The 19,358-nt window shown below is 46.8% G+C and overlaps 1 protein-coding gene across 1 annotated transcript in view; it reads right to left on the bottom strand.

The window, feature by feature from the left end:
• Positions 1–2,231: 2,231 nt before the first annotated feature.
• Positions 2,232–19,358, bottom strand: part of MYO10 (myosin X) — a 205,652-nt gene continuing 188,525 nt past the window's right edge. The window contains exons 30-42 of the mRNA XM_014546332.1: positions 18,239–18,268; positions 17,462–17,517; positions 15,897–16,039; positions 15,472–15,666; positions 14,328–14,485; positions 11,780–11,903; positions 10,602–10,899; positions 9,371–9,578; positions 8,343–8,479; positions 7,358–7,478; positions 6,309–6,761; positions 4,684–4,875; positions 2,232–3,269 (exon numbers count right to left, since the gene is read on the bottom strand). Of these exons, the coding sequence (XP_014401818.1) occupies positions 3,168–3,269; positions 4,684–4,875; positions 6,309–6,761; positions 7,358–7,478; positions 8,343–8,479; positions 9,371–9,578; positions 10,602–10,899; positions 11,780–11,903; positions 14,328–14,485; positions 15,472–15,666; positions 15,897–16,039; positions 17,462–17,517; positions 18,239–18,268 (2,217 nt within the window). The 3' untranslated portion in view covers positions 2,232–3,167. The remainder of the gene's footprint in view (positions 3,270–4,683; positions 4,876–6,308; positions 6,762–7,357; positions 7,479–8,342; positions 8,480–9,370; positions 9,579–10,601; positions 10,900–11,779; positions 11,904–14,327; positions 14,486–15,471; positions 15,667–15,896; positions 16,040–17,461; positions 17,518–18,238; positions 18,269–19,358) is intronic.

The following is a 19,358-nucleotide window of genomic DNA, read 5'->3' as shown; positions in this document are numbered from 1 at the left end:
TGGCTATGGTTGGTGTTGATCCTTGGGGTTATCTCTAATAACGAGGCCTATGAAATTTCAATGTCAAGTTATAAAGTAAACTTATGGAGAACAATTCCCCCAAGAGATCAAAGTTACAGGAATGACTCGTTTTCTTTTCTGGCGGGTCATGAGGAATCATGAGAACTCTCATCAGGCAACTGGTTCCCACCAAGCAAACATCTGGGTGCCTCAGGGGTAACAGACCCTGTTTATGTCTCAAACTGCAAATCAACTATAATCCTGTTATTACTTGAAAGAGAAAACAAAGTTCCTGGGAAAACTAAAGATAGGAACAAAGTATATACTTTGAAACCTCTTCAATTTTCTCATGTAACTTTCCTCCCCAAAGTACTTAAAGCTTTATGAGTGTCTTTTTTACTTAAGACATTTTCTTCTGAAGATGACTTTATTTTTAATTGAAAAATTACTTATTGGTGCCACCTTTCCGTGGTGTGCAGGGCCAAGCTCCCTCCAGCAATGGGTCCGACCACGCATCTTGTTCCAACTCTGCACACACTGACGTCTCCTTGGAGCTTGAAATGAGCCACGGAAATGAGCCACGGCGGGAACACTGACACCACGGAAACCAGCAAACACCATGAAGCAGGACGATTTCCCCCTGGAGAATCCCTGATGAACCCTCACCAGCGCATCGCGGCCGGAGCTCCAGGTTCCGGGGAATTACCGCTCTCGTCTTCTTGAATACAGACACCGGGTTTCACCAGGAGACATCAGTTACCATCCTCACTGCTGGGCAGCTAATACCCCAGTTTCGAGGGGCTGATAAAATAAGGATGAAATGACAGTGTGTGCTGTTGAGTCAGTCAGTTTGGCTGAAGTAGGAAGGAGGTGGAGTGGCAGGAAACCAGGGTCGAGGCAGCCAGGGCAGAAAATACAGGGTACTGTAGTACAGATTGCCATTTTGGGGAGAGAGTAATAGGTTTGAGTAGGAGAGGCAGATATTTGGATTTGTGTTTTATAGCAAAGATCCCTTTGGGCGTCTGGTCTATGGAGAATAGCATTTATGGGGGGCTGAGGGGCACAAAGGTGGAATCATGTGAGATCCATGAAGATGCTACTTGGGGCCAGGGCAGCATGGCCCTGACTCCTGTGGAGAATAGCATTTATGGGGGGCTGAGGGGCACAAAGATGGAATCATGTGAGACCAGTGAGATGCTACTTGGGGCCAGGGCAACGGAACTGCATGCCATCTCCACCTCCACACCTGTGCTTGTCCTCCTTCGGGGCCTCCTTCTCCTTTGCCATATTGCCAGACCAGCTCAAGGTCCACCGCCCTTCACCTGTGATTTCCTCGAACCCTGCTTTTACCTTCTCAGCTTTCTTGGAGTCATGCTCCGTGCCTACAAGAGCAGTCGAGACATCTACATGTCTGTTTTCAGACCAGTGACCAAGGGCATGAAACACACAGCTGAGGTACCCTGAAGCCCAAAGCCTTAAACCCCAAACCAACAAAAAAACAAGATCCCATATGAATTGAGAGCCGCTCGGATAAAGAAAGCACACTGTACATTAGCTAATATCTTTTATTGTCAGACTTTCTTGCAGCCAACAAACGATGATTTCACTTTCACATGGCTGTCTGTGAGGGATAAGGCATTATTTTTTTCTTTGTGGGTAGACTTAGTTGGCCTAAGGCTTTACAACTTTTCCATATGAAAATAAAAGTCCAAGACCAGATTATTTTTCTTCTGGTCACAAATGCTGATTTATTTACAGGCGCCTTTTCAGACCACCATTATAAACTTGAGATAAAATTTGTGTATTATAGTAAAGCCTCAGCATTTAATGTCAGGGTCCTTTAAAGAAGCGGTTCTCAACCTGTGGGTCGCGACCCCTTTGGGGGTCGAACGACCCTTTCACAGGGGTCGCCTAAGACCATCGGAAAACACATATATAATTACATATTGTTTTTGTGATTAATCACTATGCTTTAATTATGTTCAATTTGTAACAATGAAATTGGGGGTCACCACAACATGAGGAACTGTATTAAAGGGTTGCGGCATTAGGAAGGTTGAGAACCACTGCTTTAAAGACTTGCACACATAGGTCACCTCTGGGGAGTACAGCACTTCTCCCCGTATTCCACGTGGCTATATGTGATCTACCCGGAGCCATATGAGCTAACTTTCAAAGAAACATTTTTTAACTTAAATCTTTTAGAAACTCAAGACTCCAAAAAGACTTCATATAGTTCTAAAAACAGCCCTGGAGCCAGCTGTTTAAGAGTGGTTTATAAATACAGTTATCTGCAGGCTGCATATCTGTTTATAACACAGCAGACACAGAATGCAGACTTTGCTACATGAATAACAAAACTGAGTCCAAATGCGGCTTTCGAAATACAGCAAAAACGGGGGGAAATCCGGGATTCGGTCTGTTAATATCACCACCTTATAAAGTAACAATTGGAGACTATAACTCTGAACTATTAAAATATACAGACAGACTGTTTACACCATTGCACTTCCTTTTTCCCTTTGCTTTTAATACTCTTGAGACAATGATTAAAGTGATGGGTTTATGAACACATGCATGCACAAGCAAGCACATATACTTAAAAGATGAAACAAAGAAAAAAAAGTTAATACGCGTCTTCCGGGAAGGCTGCCAGCAGCACTCCGACTAAAATACACTGTCCCCTTGTGCTCCCCGTCCCGCTCCCTGTCCCCCTCCCCACTCCCTCACCTTCCCTCAAAGTCGGGAAATCAGGCGGGGAGGTTAGTGCATAGTTGATGGATAAATGCCCCCCCACTTCCAGGCTTTGCCAGTCTCCCCAACAAGGCGGGGAGCATTCCCCTCAGTAGCACAGTGAAGGTCCGTGAGTGTTGCTCCACAAGTTAAGGCACTTCTGGCTGCTTTGGCGGCGGCGTGGGTACGTTTCCTCTCTCTTTGTTAAGGCATAAGTCATCTAAGAGTAGTAAAGCTTTGGAAATCGGGTTAAGGTTGACAGCTTCATACAGGATCACTGAAGTGGACGGGGCAATAGGTCCCTCGGAGACACCTCCCTTCTGGAGGCTTCCAGAGGGCCCGGCAGCTCTGCCCTGGGCTTGGCACGCAGGGACCGGCCCAGACCAGAGGGGGGCATGTTCAGAGACTGAAGACACACGGACTCCTGCCTGGGTTCACCTGGAGCTGCCCTGGCTGCTGACGGAGCGCGAGGTGCTGTAGCGCTTCTTCACGATCATGCTGATGTAGGCTTTCATGAGCTTGGCCACGTCCACCACCTGCCCGGGAAGCAGATCGGCACAGGGTCACCAGTCTCTGCCGGGCCAGCGGGCCCAGCCCAACAACCACACGTCCTCCCAGGAAAAGCCACCACCAGCCTGCTGTGCAAATCCACAGCTCAAGTTTTATATGAAGCTACAAGTTTACCTGCTTTTACCTATTCCTAGTCAGGGAACAGGGGAACTGTGGCTTTTCCAAACAGTGTGCACCACCTGGTGGTTCTTGCAGGCAAAAATGACAATTTTGCTTAATGTGAAATCGTCGGACTTTGCACATTAAAAACAAATAAACCTGATGATGCTAAAATTGGTATCACCAGGGCTGGGCTTTCTCTACCCATTTAAAGTAAGGGTAAACGACAGAGCCCACAATCATAGCTGTGAAAGACTGCACCGTATAGTTCGAGTCAACGCCTCATGGTGCAACTGAGAAAACAGAACTGAGACTCTAAGGGACGGGCAGAGAGCGGCAGGCGGCCAGCTCTGCTCCATGCCTGTGTGAGCTCGAATTAGCTCCTCCCACCCCCTTTGGCCCATCGCTTCTTATGGCTGGCCTGGATCCCTGCTAAGACATCCTCACTGGCTTCCACTTCCCGGTTCTCTCTTTCCTGCCAACCAATCCCATCCCGCATCACTGCTTGTCATCGCTGTCCTTACTTCATGCACAAAGACCACAGCGCAGTTCCCTGCTGTCCACTGGAGTCGACCAAACCCTGCAGCCTGGCACCCGAGACACTCTAGGCAACGGCTCCCCACCTCTCTCCATCTCAGTCGGCCTCATCTAGCTCCTGCACCACAGCCTTGGCCTGACCGCTCCTTCCAGCCCCTCCTCTCCAGCACTTAACAGCCAGACTGGCAGCGGAGATTCATCTCCATTCCCTGCCTCCGCTCGTAGGCAGCTGCCTATGTGGAGACTTCAACAGGCTTCTTGTATCATCATTATTATTACAGTGTAAGCTTTAGAGCGGACAGCACACATATTTCAGGCATTTTTGATGACTCTGTGAGCCAGAATTAGCTCTGCCCAGGATGGCCACATCCCTGCCTTGCTCCTGCTCCGTGGACATCACAGAGCCGAGTGTTACTGCTCTTACTCGCTGCCATCAGCATCCACTAATCTTCACAAGACTCTATCGCCAAACGATGTTTTTCTTCTTGAACATCCGTATCATTTCTTTCTCTCTTCCTTTCCTCCCTGATACAAGGGAACCATGTTTCTCTGTTGCAGAGGTATACAGAAGAAATTTGGGATTATCAGATTTCAGCCTGGGAGGAACCTGAAGCTGGGTAGGAACCATCACACTATTTTCCCATGCCTTAGTGAGAAATACTCAAATAAAAACTACCTTGTCAAAGGCATCAGGAAATGGTGCATTGTTTTTCTATTTTTTCAAGGCCATCGTTTGCCTCTTACCTCGCTGGTTTCAAAGAGCAGCTCCCGCTCATCCACCACGATCTTGTACGTGTTGGCCAGGGGGGCCCCAAAAGAGAGGATGTGTTCATACTGGAAGACTTCTAAGGGCCTCCCCTCCCCACGCTTGTAGACGGAGACAGCGTCTGCGCTGACGCCCAACCACAGGTCCTGGGGGAAGCCGCCTTCCTTGCACTGGGGACAAGAGTCAGTGTTAGGGTTAGATCAGGAAGCAATTAGAAGCACAGCACCCAGAAAACAAGACAGGCTTTCAGGCAGCCTCTGCACAGAATGCTGAACACAGGCAATGCTCATGTAGGGCAGGGAACAGAACCACGAAAAATGGCATCTCTCTGACAAAGTCTAGGACCACAGAAGGACATTCTTTAAATCACTCTGTGCTGAACAGTTTTGGCTCCTTGTGAACAACACATGTCTTGACAGGGAGCAGCAGTGACCTGCTGTGCTGCAGTGGCCGATCTCACTGGGTAATGACAGACTTTCCCGCAGGGATCAGGGGAGGAAAATGGAGCCCCAGTGTAGGGAAAACAACAGGGGCTGATCCGAACCAGTACAGTGACACCAGCACACACACGAGTGACACCAAGAGGAGCCACTTGGACAAAGGACCTGATTTATACTCAAAAACCAACATAATCCAATCAACCAACCAACCAACCAACCAACCAAAGACAGCATCCCATAAAACCAACATAATCCAATCAACCAACCAACCAACCAAACCAAAGACAGCATCCCAGGAAAAGCCATGAAGGGATCTTGAAATATAAAATCAATCTTTAGATGTTTACACTCTCACTTAAAGGTTATCAGATAACATCCTGAATTGTGGTAAGAAAAATGGAAGCCCATCTGGACCCAGGACTGGTAAGCTTATGGTAAGGGTCAGACAGTAAATATTTCAGGCTTATTGGCCACACGGTCTCTCCCACAGCCACTCAGTTCTGCCACTTTAATGTGAAAGTGGCCAAAGATATATAAAGGAATGAGCATGGCTGTGTTCCCATAAAACTTTATTTAAAAAAAAAGAGGCAGGCATGGTTTGGTCCTCAGGTTGCAGTTGGCCAAGGCTGGATCTAAACCATCAGTAAGGTGTTTTTGTTTTTTTTAAATAAATGGTCTACTGTAACAAAAGAGAAAAATTCAATGGCTAGATTCCAATTATGAAACAGAAATTCTTCCCTAAAAATAGGCATGGGGGAAAAATAAAAAAGGTAAAATAATCCAAGTATATCCAAAGTTTTGAATACATAGTTCTAATTTTTTTTAAAAATTTTACAATGCATTTCTATCAGCACTTTTTATTGGATCTGTAGCTTCCATAAGAAAGAAGTTATTTCAGAATAGGTGGACATCTTAATTTTTCACTCACTCCTATTATTAAAAAAACATTTACTATAAAGAAGAAAAAAAAAAACCTTTAGTGGGTGGGTGTGTTAAGGGTAAAATTGGGGGGCTCTAAGAAAAGAGGGTAAAAGGGAGCAGTGTTCCGACCCATCCTCCCTCCGTGTGCACTTGGCCATGGGCGCACTGATCTATGTCCTCGGACACAGCCTGGTCCCTGGAGCAGCCACTGCCCGCGCACCCGCCCAACAGCCGGCTCTCACCTCCACGTCAAAGAGCGTGGACCCGTAGCCAGGCCACTCCTTGATCACAGCCATGTACTTGGCCATGGCCTGCTCCTGGCTCATCCCCTGAAACTTCTTCCACTTGTCAATGATGCTGGCGCGAGCAGCGGAGACCTCCTCCTTGATCCACATGTCCAGCATCTGCTCCTCCTCTGCCTTCTGCCGGACCACCGAGCCCGTGCCCGTGCGGAAGCTCCGCCTGAGCGTCCCCTCCAGGAAGCTGGTCCGCCGCTGCCGCTCACACGGGGTGCAGCTTTTGGTGGCCTGGCTGATGCGGGCCTTGAGCCTCTGCAGGGAGTACACCTCCTCGAGGGGCGGGACGGCGCTGTGCAGCGAGTAGTCCCCCTGCAGGTACTGCAGCCGCAGGGCCGCCAGCACCTGGAGGTTTTCTTCGGGGGCCGGGTAGTGGCCGTGGATGACAGCTTCGTGGGCCTGAAAGGAGTGGTCACAGCGTTAGGGGCAGACACGGGATGCCCGCCTGGCTCTCGCCCTCCTGCATCAGATTTCTCTCAATGACAATGGTACCCTGACCCCGCTTCGCTGCTTCCCTAGCATGGATACCATCTAACATGTGTATTTTATTCCTGATTGTCTCTCAGCCCAACTAGAACAGTTCCTGGCCCAGGAGTTCAACTAAAATGGGCATAAGTTTCATCTACAAGCAGCCGACTCTGTCCATGCAGGGAAGTTGACTACCATGTTGAATTTCTAAGGATTAGCAGTTAATTTACAAAGGTAGTAGTAATGGGTTTCACCCCTGCCCTCTGATAAAGGAATCTGTGTCTAAAAGTTCCTTTTAGCCTGGCCAGTGGTTGAGCATTGACCAATGAACCACAAGGTCCGGGTTCAATTACCAGTCAGGGCACATGCCTGGGTTGTGGGCTGGATCCCCAGGAGGGGGCCTGCAGGAGGCAGCCCATTGATGATTCTCTCTCATCATTGATGTTTTTGGTTTTTTTTTTCTCTCTCTCCCTCTCCCTTCCTCTCCGAAATCAATAAAAAATATATTTTAAAAAAAGTTCCTTTACCTGTTCAAACATAAACGCGAATTCCACGCTGTCTTTCGGCACATTGTCCGTGTCCAGGAAGCAGTAAAGCTTGAAGTAGAATTTCCAGGGCAGGTCGCCCACCTCGGAGGTGGCAGCCAGCCTACAGACAGAAGTCAAGAGATATTGAGGAAGCAAAACGAGAGGCAGGCTTGGGTGACCCACCGGGAGCTGACTGTACACGACGGCTTATTCTCTGTAAGGATGCAGAGGTCCTGTCCAAGCTCAGATAGCCGAGTGGGCAGATGAGGATGGAGAGAGCGAGAAAACAATAAGAGCGAGGCTTATCAGAGACCCTCGTGATTTCTACTGAACCAGAGCTGGAAGCCATGCTTTCATCCGGGTCTCGCTTTAACAGAGCAAACAGGCAGCCTTCAACTAAACTGTGCTAACAAGTATTTTCCGAGTGCCCCGGTCTAGTTAGTGCTAGCTAAGCATTATGCTGAATCCATAGAAAGGAAAGAAACCAAGGCGATTTCTTCATTCCCAACCCTCAAATAAACTACAACATTTATAAAAACTGACATGAATATTACAGAGGCCGTGTTCATATGGAACAGGAATATTCTTTTCTGCCATTAAAGGGATAGAAGAGGCACAGATCAAAATTAGAGTTCCAAGAGAGATATAGAGAGTTCTAAGTTGGTTTGCATCTACTGGCCCCGTTTCACAGCTAATGCACAAGTGAAAACCTACGAGTCAGGAATCCCAAGGCAATGAGTAAAAGAGGGGATGGGAGGGATGGGGCAAAGGAACAATGACAAACTGAATCATCTCTCAGACAGTGGCTTTACCTACGAATCAAAAAATCAGCCCGCAGAGATGAAAAGCTAAGTAAGCTTCAACACAGATAAAATCAAACAAACTCCAGTGCACACTGAGGCTGGAAATGGAAGTCCAAGTCCCCCACTCTTGTTCTTAGTTGCTTTTAGTTACTCGGCTGGCACTTCAGGGAGAAGGAACTTACTTTTCAAACTTCGCTAGCACATCGGCTACGATGGTCCGGCTCTCGATGGCCTTATCGACGTGTCCATTGGACTCAAACAGGGCAAACATGTTCCTGCTGTCCTCCATGGCCAGGCCTCTGATCAGCTTCTCCACCACCTGCAAGACACGCCCGAGGTCATCAGCACCCAGAGCTGTGCTTCTAGAATGTGCCTTCCTGGGAACTCGGAGGGAGCTGCCAGCAAAAGCTAGGGTCCAAAGAGCCCCCCAAAACTGTCCTGTGTGCCCACCCAGAATTCCAAAGGTGCTGTTTCTCTTGAAACCAGTTTTATTAGCTCTTTCTTGGCAAAAAGAACACAGGTAGGGGCAGATGTTGGGCGAATAACTTACAAACCCACACAAGGAGGAAAAGCACATGAAAACGGAAGCCCTGTGTTTCAAAAACTCCGAGAGAGAGAGTGCACATGGTCTTGGTCCCCAGCATGTTGTCAGTTTGACTCAAATAAATTCTTATAAAAAATTAAAAAAACAAACAAACCAAAAAAACCTGCAAGACACAACAGTGACTTCCACCGATGTATCTTGTGCACAAGATGATTTTGGGCTTTACTTAAATGTTAAAGGAGAAAGAAGAAAACAGAAAACAATGAAAAGAAAAGGTGTTCACCTCAGTGAACATTCTAGATATTTGTGTGGAAATATCAACACCTCATTGCAGAAGTGTGATACCCTCGCCACAGTGGACAGCCCGAGTCAGGGCTGCAATCCCTACGAGACACTCTACTGCTTGTCAGATCAGCAGGACTGGGATTGTCTCAGATCCACTGGCACTCTGATTTGGTGTCTCTACTCATCTTCAGGACCTATTTTTATCTCTTTACACTGTGGTTGGTTGCAAGTTACGTTTGTTCCCGTGTTTACTGAGCAGCTGCACTATGCAAATCACAACCTGGCACGACAGTGGATTTGACTGTGCACCACTTTCCTGACTCGAGCAAGTCGGCATCAGGCATCACACGGGGTGTGAGGCGTGAGGCGGGCGGCCCTCACCTCCCCGGCCGTGGTGTGGGAGTTAATGGTGATTTTGCAGGAGCCCCCGCCGTGGCAGTACACCATGGACGTCATCTCCTGCCTGTGGATCAGAGCTTCTATTTCATCGCGGGAAGGCACAAACTCTCTGCACTTGGTTTTCTTAAGAGATTCGTAAACGAAGAGGGCGTATTTTTCCATCTCGGTTCCTGGAAACTGTTCCCGTATCCTAGGAGACAAGTACCAACTGTTAACTGCCAGACTGGGGACGGCTGGGCTGCTGGCAGCTGGGCTGCTTCGGGGTGGCGGGCAGGCACCTGGTGGTGAATGGAGCAAACACCAGCCACTTCCCAGCAGGGGCCCAGCACAGCCTGTGTAGGTTCAGTTTAAATACAAACAACAACAACAACAACAACAACAACCCCAAAAGCCAGTGTTTGCCTGGAAGCACCTTCCACCTCTGCAGGACTGTTGCACTTGAGAGAGTCCTGCCTCGGCTGTCCTATGAAAATGGTTTTCCTCAGGTAATCAGAATCGAAACCAGGCTGTTTCTACCAGTGTTTCATCTGGAATGAGTACCCAAGTCTGGAGGGCTTTCTATCTCTTTGTGGCTGTAGTAATTAAGTGTATCCAATGTCCTCTGACACGTTGAAAACTACACTGAAGTGGCCTGGTCCCTGATGCAGCCTTTGTGGCTTAGAGAGACGAATGCTATCTGTGCTCCCTCTGAGCTCACGTCAGTGACCCACCAGTCTGACCCGGAGTCCCTGACCCACTAGGTGGGGGTCCTCTGGATCCGAACCACAGTCCATCACACTGTGAACAGCTCCGCCCAGGCCATCTCACACCTTTTCCTCATTAAAAATCATTTTTAAATGTTTAAATTATAGTGCACATCAATATTTTATTCGTTTCAGGAGTACAGCTTAGTAGTTAGACATTTATATACCTTACAAAGTGATCCCTCCTCCCCTTGTAAGTCCGGTACCCACCTGACACCATTTATAATGATCACAATATTAGTGACTATATTTCCTAGGTTGTACTTTACATCCCCTGACTACTGTGTAGCTACCAATCTGTACTTCTCAATCCCTTCACCTTTGTCACCCAGCGCCCCCCCACCCCCCTTTCTGGCAACCGTCGGTTTGTTCTGTGTCTATGCCCCATCTCTGCTTTGTTTGCTTGTTCATTTTGTTTTTCGGATCCCACATGCCAGTGAAATGCTACGGTACCTATCTTCAGCTCCTACCTTTTCAGGTGGAACTTGAGGTACTTGAGGATGCCCCGGCTGGGCAGGAAGGCGCAGCTCAGGCACGTCAGGATCTGCCAGCTGCACAGGTTGCCGGCGCTGCCCGGGTGTGGCACCTTGTTGGTCTGCTTGATGAGCTGGCAGTACAGCTCGTCGCGCAGCGGGCGCAGGTCGTGCCCCGTCTGGAGGATGCCCTGGATGATGGGAATGGGGTCGGACATGGACTCCAGCTGCTGCAGGGAGTTGAAGATCTTGATGGCTTCATCCTGCAGGGTGGTGTAGCCTTTGTCCTTGAGCACTGGGGAAAGCAAACCAACAGGAGTCACGCCAGGGGGTCCAAGAAGGACGATGAGAGGAAGGAGCGGGGACAGACGGCTACGTCATGACACAGTGTTCACCAGAGTCTCTGTACCTTTGAATCGGCTGGAAAAAGCTGTTAAAACACAGAAGGGTGCCCTGGCTGGGTGGCTCAGTTGGTTGGAGCATCGTCCTGTACATGGGTTCGTTCGACCCAGGTTGCAGGTCGATCCCTGGTTGGGGCATGTGCAGGAGGCAAATGATCAATGTCTGTCTCTGTCTCCCTTTCTCTAAAATCAATAATAATAATAAAAACTACAGGGGCAAGTTATGTTCTGTAAGTCATAACTGTTTATGAATTATATAACTACATAACTGTCTTGTTATGTAATTCAATTACTTTATCGTACAACATTCTTACTTAAAAAGTTGGTCTGTTGCCAATTGGTTCCATAATCGGAACGAAGACTGTAGCATCCGTTCTTGGTGATATTAAGGTGACTGAGTGCGTGGATGGGAGTGCTGGCATTTTCTGATTCCTTTAAAGTTCTTCCCTCTAGTACAGTGGTTCTCAACCTTCTGGCCCTTTAAATACAGTTCCTCATGTTGTGACCCAACCATAAAATTATTTTCGTTGCTACTTCATAATTGTAATGTTGCTACTGTTATGAATCATAATGTAAATATCTGATATGCAGGATGGTCTTAGGCGACCCCTGTGAAAGGGTCGTTCGACCGCCAAATGGGTCGCGACCCACAGGTTGAGAACCGCTGCTCTAGTACACAGTCCTCACACCACTACAACCATGGGATGCTGATGCAGCGGAAGAGTTAACGGGGAAGCAGGAGCAGTGCCTGGAGTGGGTGACCCGGGGACTCACGGTTGAGGTTGATGTCTCCGTAGGGCAGGGGCAGCAGCGGGGAGTGCAGCGGGTGGTGGGTGTGCCGGAGGATGGGGTTCCGCTTGTAAATCTGCTCCACGACGTCCGAGTTCAGGCAGTTCTCCTGGAAAACAAAGCAAGCCAAAAACATTATCGCATCTGTGTTCTCCTACACACCAACGTGTTTCCAAAGTCTACACCGTCCAACACACCCAGGGTGGTGGTGGAAACCCAGCATTAGTAACTGGAAGCCCGAAGAGACCCCAGTCTGTGTCTGCAGACAAGCCACAACCACACGTTGCCTTACATCACTCTTTCTCTTCATTTCACACGCATATATGCTCCCATGTTATTTAAAAGATTCCCTCTGAAATGATGCAGACTTAAAACATAAATTTAAAGTTCTCTTGCTAATTATTTAGCTGTCGCTTAGCCAAACCATGTACCTTGACCTATAATTCATTTTAAAATGCATGTTGCTAATTCTTTAATTTGTCTTTTGTATTCTCTCTCTACCTGAAAGCTACAGGAATAGCGAGACTGTCTTTCTATGTGCCTACCTTCTCTCTCCTGAAATTTAAGAGATCTGCTCACAGAAATTCATCATGTATTTATGCTCCTAAAATGTTCATATGGGATGCGAAACAGCCAGTCACTTTTATGACTTTAAATACACAGAAGAGTTGGAGGGGAGCCAATGAGTCGCTCTATCCTGGTAATTCCATTTCCACTATGAAACTTTGTCAGTAACACCCGATTAAAAGTAGGAAAAACTTTAGTTACTTAAAAATAAAGTGGTATGGACATAGTTAGGGCAGCTTGTCTAGTTTTTAAAAAAGCACGGTTTCACATTTGGAAAATTCTATTACTCTTTGAATGCCTGATTTCAAATTAATTAAGAGACTGTAAGACTAGATAAAGCTTGGAAGAGAAAGTTCAGCTGATATGTGCTTTTCTTTTTACTCTGATCTAAAAGACAGCTTCAAAAAAAATTTTTTAAGGCTAGAAATAAAGTTATTAGTATCCCGCATCCTGGGCTCCACAGAAAGCTTTGCAGAGTCTTAGATAATAACACAATCGGTGGAATTTAGCTTCCAACAGCCAGGAAACAGATAACTTTGATGCCAAGAGGCTGACTTGAATTTGGTGGGTCATTAACATACTAGTGATATGAGACCCTTTTCCACATGTGCAAAGGCTGAGTTTGCCTCCTCCATCCAATGTGCTAACTTCCTTGTTTTTAAAATCCTCACTTGAGGACATGCTTAGAGAGAAGAAGGGGGAGAGAGAGAGAGGAGAGAGAGAAACATCATTGATGTGAGAGAGAAACATCGACTGGCTGCCTTCCATATGTGCTCTGACTGGGGATTAAAATCGCAACCCAGTTATGTGCCCTGACCCAGAATCAAACCGGCAACCTTTTGGTGCACCGCATGAAGCTCAACCAACTGAGCCACTCCAGCCGGGCCAGCTAATCAGTAAATAAATACCCATCTCACTATCATTTTAGAATCAGCTCCAGCTCTTTCCTTCGTGTTGGGAATTTGTCTGCATGGACAACATGGAGGAACAGCAGTAAAAATAATTCTTTGACCTGGCTCTGCACCAGGGACCAGCTGGGTGAGCAATGCAACCTGAATACCCCATGTCTGTCTCCCTCCCAGGACAAAGAGCGCAGTAATCCTCATGCACGACGGCCATTTAATTGTGTGTTCATTCATTCAACACACACTTACTGAGCAGCTCATCTTTACACACAGGAAATGGCAACTTAACACGGTCACTGTTGGTCTGGGAACAGGAGCTTTTGTGAGTTTGGGGACCACTGGTACAGTCTCCAAGTTTTCTAGACCAACCCGGGCTCTCTGTGAATCCACCTGTGCGGTCTAGACCAGTGATGGCGAACCTTTTGAGCTCGGCGTGTCAGCATTTTGAAAAACCCTAACTTAACTCTGGTGCCGTGTCACATATAGAAATTTTTTGATATTTGCAACCATAGTAAAACAAAAACTTATATTTTTGATATTTATTTTATATATTTAAATGCCATTTAACAAAGAAAAATCAACCAAAAAAATGAGTTCGCGTGTCACCTCTGACAAGTGTGTCATAGGTTCACCATCACTGGTCTAGACACTGTACATAGTTTAGAGAAGAATTATCGTGTTACTCCTAGAAGGTCCCCAACTCAGGGCTGAAGTTGCACCTTTGGCATAGCATGTCGTTCCCAACGCAATTCCTGCCACTGTGATGGGGAACCTAACTCTAAACCACAGACCACCGTCCCTCTGCCTAGAAGCCAGCAGTCAGGTCTGCCTCAGCAGCAACATCAAACACCCGTAAAGATAAAATATTTTAGCATGAAATTTCGCCTAAAATCTCACATTTAGGTTCCTAAAGGCAGGGCTATGCAAACACAAAATTTACCAAGAGTTAGCTCTGATTACGGAATAAAAATGGAGCCTGACTAATGCTGATGCCTTGATGTCCTAAAGGTGACAACCTGGGAGCGACTCTGAACCACCGGGTGGGCTCGGGTCCACCCTACCTTGATGTCCTGAATCAGCTGCTGGGTGGGCGTGTCGATGGGGGCCTTGGTGTCCGTCACATTCTGAATGGCGCTGGACCACCGGGTGGCCTCGTTGAGCAACTTCGTGTAGAGGCGATAGCAGTGCTTGCGTCCGTACACGGTGACGTTCCAGTAGCCTGTAACAGACGCATCGCACACACATCAGCGCTGACCTCTGCGACCAAGGCCACGCTCCTGCATCGGAGTCCCAGGAGTCCAGCCTACATCATCTCCACCTGAGCCCCTTTAATTGCTTAATTCAATAACCACTGCTGAACTCGGACACGTGCCTGGCCCTGCACTGGGTACCTAGGTATCCAAAAGACAGGAGGAGTTCACAGTGAGAGAGGAAGACAAACATAAACTAATAAACCCAGAATTAAATGTGCAAATTGTAACATTTGATCTGGATGAAAAATCCATAAACTAAGCCCCTTTCATGGCTCTTGGAACAGAGAGAAAACTGCCCACAGCTTTCTCCTTCTCCCTCCCTGTTCTCTTCTCCCTTCTCAGATTCTCCCCTGAAGACACCTGTGCTAATAAGTAAGCCGTTTCTGTGCTCAAAACAAGCTGTAACTTGGAATAGAGTAACTAACTAAAAACATCCTGGTATTTTTTACATGGAATAGCTATATTTTTAAAGGAGCACAAAATCACAACTAGCAACAAAAATCAAAATAAGCCTAGAGCTATTTTGTATAATACTGAAAAGAAAAAAACTAAGCCTACCCTCTATTTTACTTAAGTTACATTCACTGGCAGAATTGCGTTCTGACTCTCGTGGCACAATGATAAAAACAACGAAACTCAAGCAAATAAAAATAAAGCTTCCTGTAGGACAATCTTCATGGGCTTAACATGCTACTGTCCTTAGAAGACTCTGCAACTCCATCAATCAAGACCTCTTTACGATGGTTTAAATACTAACTGTTCACATAGCTAAGCACAGACAACCTCAGAAGATAAGTCAGCCAGAAAAGAGCTTCTTTTTGAGGGGAAAAAAAAAAAAAGCACACGCTCTTGGTAGGAATCTCATTCCTTTGCTCCGAGCAGACCCAGAACCCTTAGGAGTTGATGCGTCTGGTTCAGGCCCCGCTCGCTGTGAGCACACGGCCCCGGTTACCTGTCTCTTTGAAAACCTTCTCGTCCGGGGGGACGACCGAGCAGAGGCTGTTGAGGACCAGGGTGCCCAGCTTCAGAGCATTCTTCTCCGAGCTCTTGTAGTAATCCAAGGAGTTGTGGGTGAGCACAAACCACCGCTTCTTCAGCTTCAGCGAAGACATCTTCGGGCTGTTCTTGACTTCTTTGTGCAACCACCCTGGAGAGCAAGAGGAGAGTGTAAATTGAGAGCTAGGAAGAGAAACGCCAAATACCAGGTAATCATCTGCACGATGCTTACAGATGATTTGTTAGGAAGGACCATGATCATTTCTGTCTTATTTTTAGCCAGTAAATGACTGGGAAAAGCTGCTCAAATGGAAATACTGCAGACATCCATGCACGTGAAAGCAGGAGTCCGGGGAAAAGGAGCGCGTCGCTGGCAGTCACCTCTGACGATGAATTCCTGGCCCTCCACCCGGGTGTCGCCCTTGGACCGCTGCAGCAGCGTGATCCAGTGGTGCATCTCCTCCGGCGTGTCGGCGTTGCAGTGCAGGACCCGGTTGGCCGTGATGATCACAAATGAGTTGGGCCTGAGCGACAGGGCGACAAGGGAGCAAAGCCTCTTAGCTCGATGGTGAGCATCACCTCTGAGTGAACCAGGACCGAACGCCTTTCTCCGGACTTATGGGTCAATGGGGACAGAAACGGCCGCGCTATTTGTATTTTACGGTAAGGACGGCAGGCCTTGCTCATTTCCGCAGGATTTATTTTATGCATCGTTAACCTTTTCACTGGGAGCGACACATTCTGAGGGCCCTGGAAGGGAACACATGTCTTCATGCAAAACTTTCCAGATGCAACTGGGTTCCGGGAAGGCTACCTAAGGTGACCGTGGGGGAAAATTTTGTTTTGATGCCTCTCCAAAGTAAATTTCTTCCTGCCTCTGGGTCCTGCCCTGGATAATATTTCTGTGCGTCGGTAATGAAATGTCAGACACCAGTACTAGAAGAACATCAGTAAAAAGGTGTAAACGGAATATCTGATACACTTCATTATGCCGGGTACAAAAAGCCACTGGGCCCTGTTTTCAAAGCAATCTAACAAGGGCTCATTTCCCAGTCAGGGGTAACATAATAATGGGAATTTACTTTTTCCCCCTCAGCGCCTGGAGCCTCTCACAGATCCTTGCTCATACCAATTCCTCTATCTAACCATGTCAGCTAGTGACTGCCTCTCTTGCAAGTTCACTGTAGTTAATTGCAGCGAAAGTTCAAGGAAAAGGGAGGAAGATTAACAAGAGTGTAGCAGGCAGAAAAAGACAGGTGCTCCTCAGCAACAAAGATTTGTCTATAGTTGGGAAGGGAGAAAGGTGGGCATTTGAGGAGGAGAAGCCGGAGCAGAGACGGAAGTTCTAAGCATGGTTTTTACACGCCCAGCCTGAGGGAGTGAAAGGGCTGGGAGCAGACAGACACTGCTGAGGCAGGAATGCCACCATCAGAGTAAGAATGTGGGCTCTGGGTATTGACTGGCCTGACACACGTGTGGCAGGTTCCTCTCCCTTTCTGAAATCAATAAAAATATTAAAAAACAATCTTTTGAATTCATTAGTAAGTTTAGGAAGGGGAGCTACACCCTTTCTGGAATTCTGTGCAAAAACACTGTTTTCCTACACAGGCATTTTCCTCCTGTATGAATCCTGAGTTTGTGCTGTTTCCAAATAAAGACTATTTCTCCTACATGTGCTTTTTACTGTTTTAATGCACTGTCTATATTAGGTTTTCACTATCTCCCCCAGCATTCCCAAAGAGACACAAAGAGGAAAACTTTCAGATGATGTAAAACTGGGTACCAAGAACGAAGACTGTGGATTGCTGAGGTTGACCCGGTGGGAACATGCGGCTTAGAGCATTCTCACAGCCCCATACAGAGGAAGGTGGCCCAGAAAAGCAGAGAGAGATGTGAGTGCATGCAGGTAACCAATTACTTGTGTTAAAAGTCACTTCTGAGCTCACCTGTCGGGGCTGTCGGAGGCGCACACGGAATCGATGAGCCCCACGTCCAGCGTGCCCTGGAACAGATGGAGCAGAAAGTAGAGAGCGTGAGAGAACCATTCAGGTACAGAGCTCTTTACCTTAAGACCCCCAGATCACGACCCTCCAAGCAGGCCAGCAAAAGGCTCCTTTTTGTGTAAACTGCAACATGATAGTTACCTAAGGAAGGTATTTAGTGAGTACAGACAGCTTCCAGGCAGGGCAGATGCTACAGGTCACTCATTAGAAAAATTATAAATTAATCTTTCTGTCTTTTTCTTAAAGTGCCTTCAGCGAGGAGTGTCTACGAACTTCTTTCGATAATACAAGTGTTCTAATTTAGACTAAGATCTGTCACTAAATTTTACATTTATTCTGCTAAGAAACTTTGATGTTAAGTTTTTCTTATGAAAAGATAAGACTTTATTTCTAAAATAAGATTTCTGTGGTTCTGTATATGTGTCTGGGACAGACGAAGACAGAATGCCATTCAAAATCCACTAAGTCCTGGTAAGAAAAGTGTACTGTGCTCCCATGATTTGGTAAAAATTGGGATTTTTTTGTTTTGTTCTTTTAATGGTTTGTTACTACTTCTAATATATAATTTATTCTGTTCTTATGTATGATTTTTTAGCCAGAATATTCCTGTTTTAATCTTTAATTACTATACTGTTCCTTTAAAAATAAAGATTGCCTAGAAATTCCCAGCTCCCTCGCCTCCCTCGGGGCATCACCTCCACCCCACGGATGCTCACTCACCACGGCATTCTGCGGGTTTGCCTGCTCATCATGCATCTCCCGGATCTCCTGGTCCGTGGACGCGTGGACCTGACTCAGCACGCTGAACCACTGGCTGTGGGAAGGAGAGAGCGGCTGTCAGCAGTGGCCAACCTCTGGATTTACACACAGCAATGCCCTTATACATGGAGGAAAACGACCAGGCCTCCGACCAACGGTGCTATTAACTTGCTTACACGTCGGGGCAAATGGGGTTTCCCACCACCAAGGAGCAAAGTTAAGAGAAGGAGCCAAAGTACCCGCCAGTCCCAGCTGTTGCAATTTTAGACCATTGGAAGGGCTTCCCTCCAAGTCCCACAGACCTTTACAGACATTTAACAACGACCATGAGTTCCTAGAGAAATTGGCAGGAAACGTGAAACCCTCTGTTCTACCCAGAACACTTCGTGAAAAATCCTGATTGAAGAGATTATTTAAAGCCTGGGAATATTCCAGTGCTTTTTCATTTTTGAAAAGTAAACTGAGAGGTGAGAAGGCCAGTAATGTAGGACCTTCTCAGAATGGGCACTTGAAGTCCAGTTTCCCTCCTCACCCCCAGGATGGGGCTTCCAACCACCGGTAGGATTTCTACTAACGTGAAGAAAACCACAGGAGAGCTGAAAATAGAAAACGTTGCTTGAAGTTGAAAATGGACATTTATTTTGATCAGAGAACTCTCCTATCTTCATTTTGGAAGAGTTTTCTTGTTTCCACCAGAGTCAGATAATAAAGGAAAACATGTCAACCCCAGGAAAGTCAAGCAGAACGAAGGTTATGATGTAACTAGAAATTCAATACATTCTTAAGGAAAACGACCATGACTATCCCTCTGTCCGTCCATCTATCCAACGTTTATTAAGCAGCTACAAAATGTGAGCGGGACCAAACAGGAGAGACGCTAGGACGCCCTCCTCCTGTGGGGGGCGAATAGTACTGGAAATACTGGGGGACCCTCTGTAAAGTACATGACTGTCTAACCAGTATGCTGTAACACCCGAACGTAAGACAAAGTAATATTAAATGTAAACTGTAACTGAAAAAAGACAAAAGACATACATACATACTCCTACTAAATAAGGCAGAGGAGAAAGTACTTAACACA

The sequence above is a fragment of the Myotis brandtii genome, unplaced genomic scaffold, assembly GCF_000412655.1.
Source record: "Myotis brandtii unplaced genomic scaffold, ASM41265v1 scaffold440, whole genome shotgun sequence".
Lineage (NCBI taxonomy): Eukaryota > Metazoa > Chordata > Mammalia > Chiroptera > Vespertilionidae > Myotis > Myotis brandtii.
The sequence above is the reverse complement of the archived record's forward strand: the minus strand, read 5'-3'. Positions and strand labels throughout refer to the sequence as shown.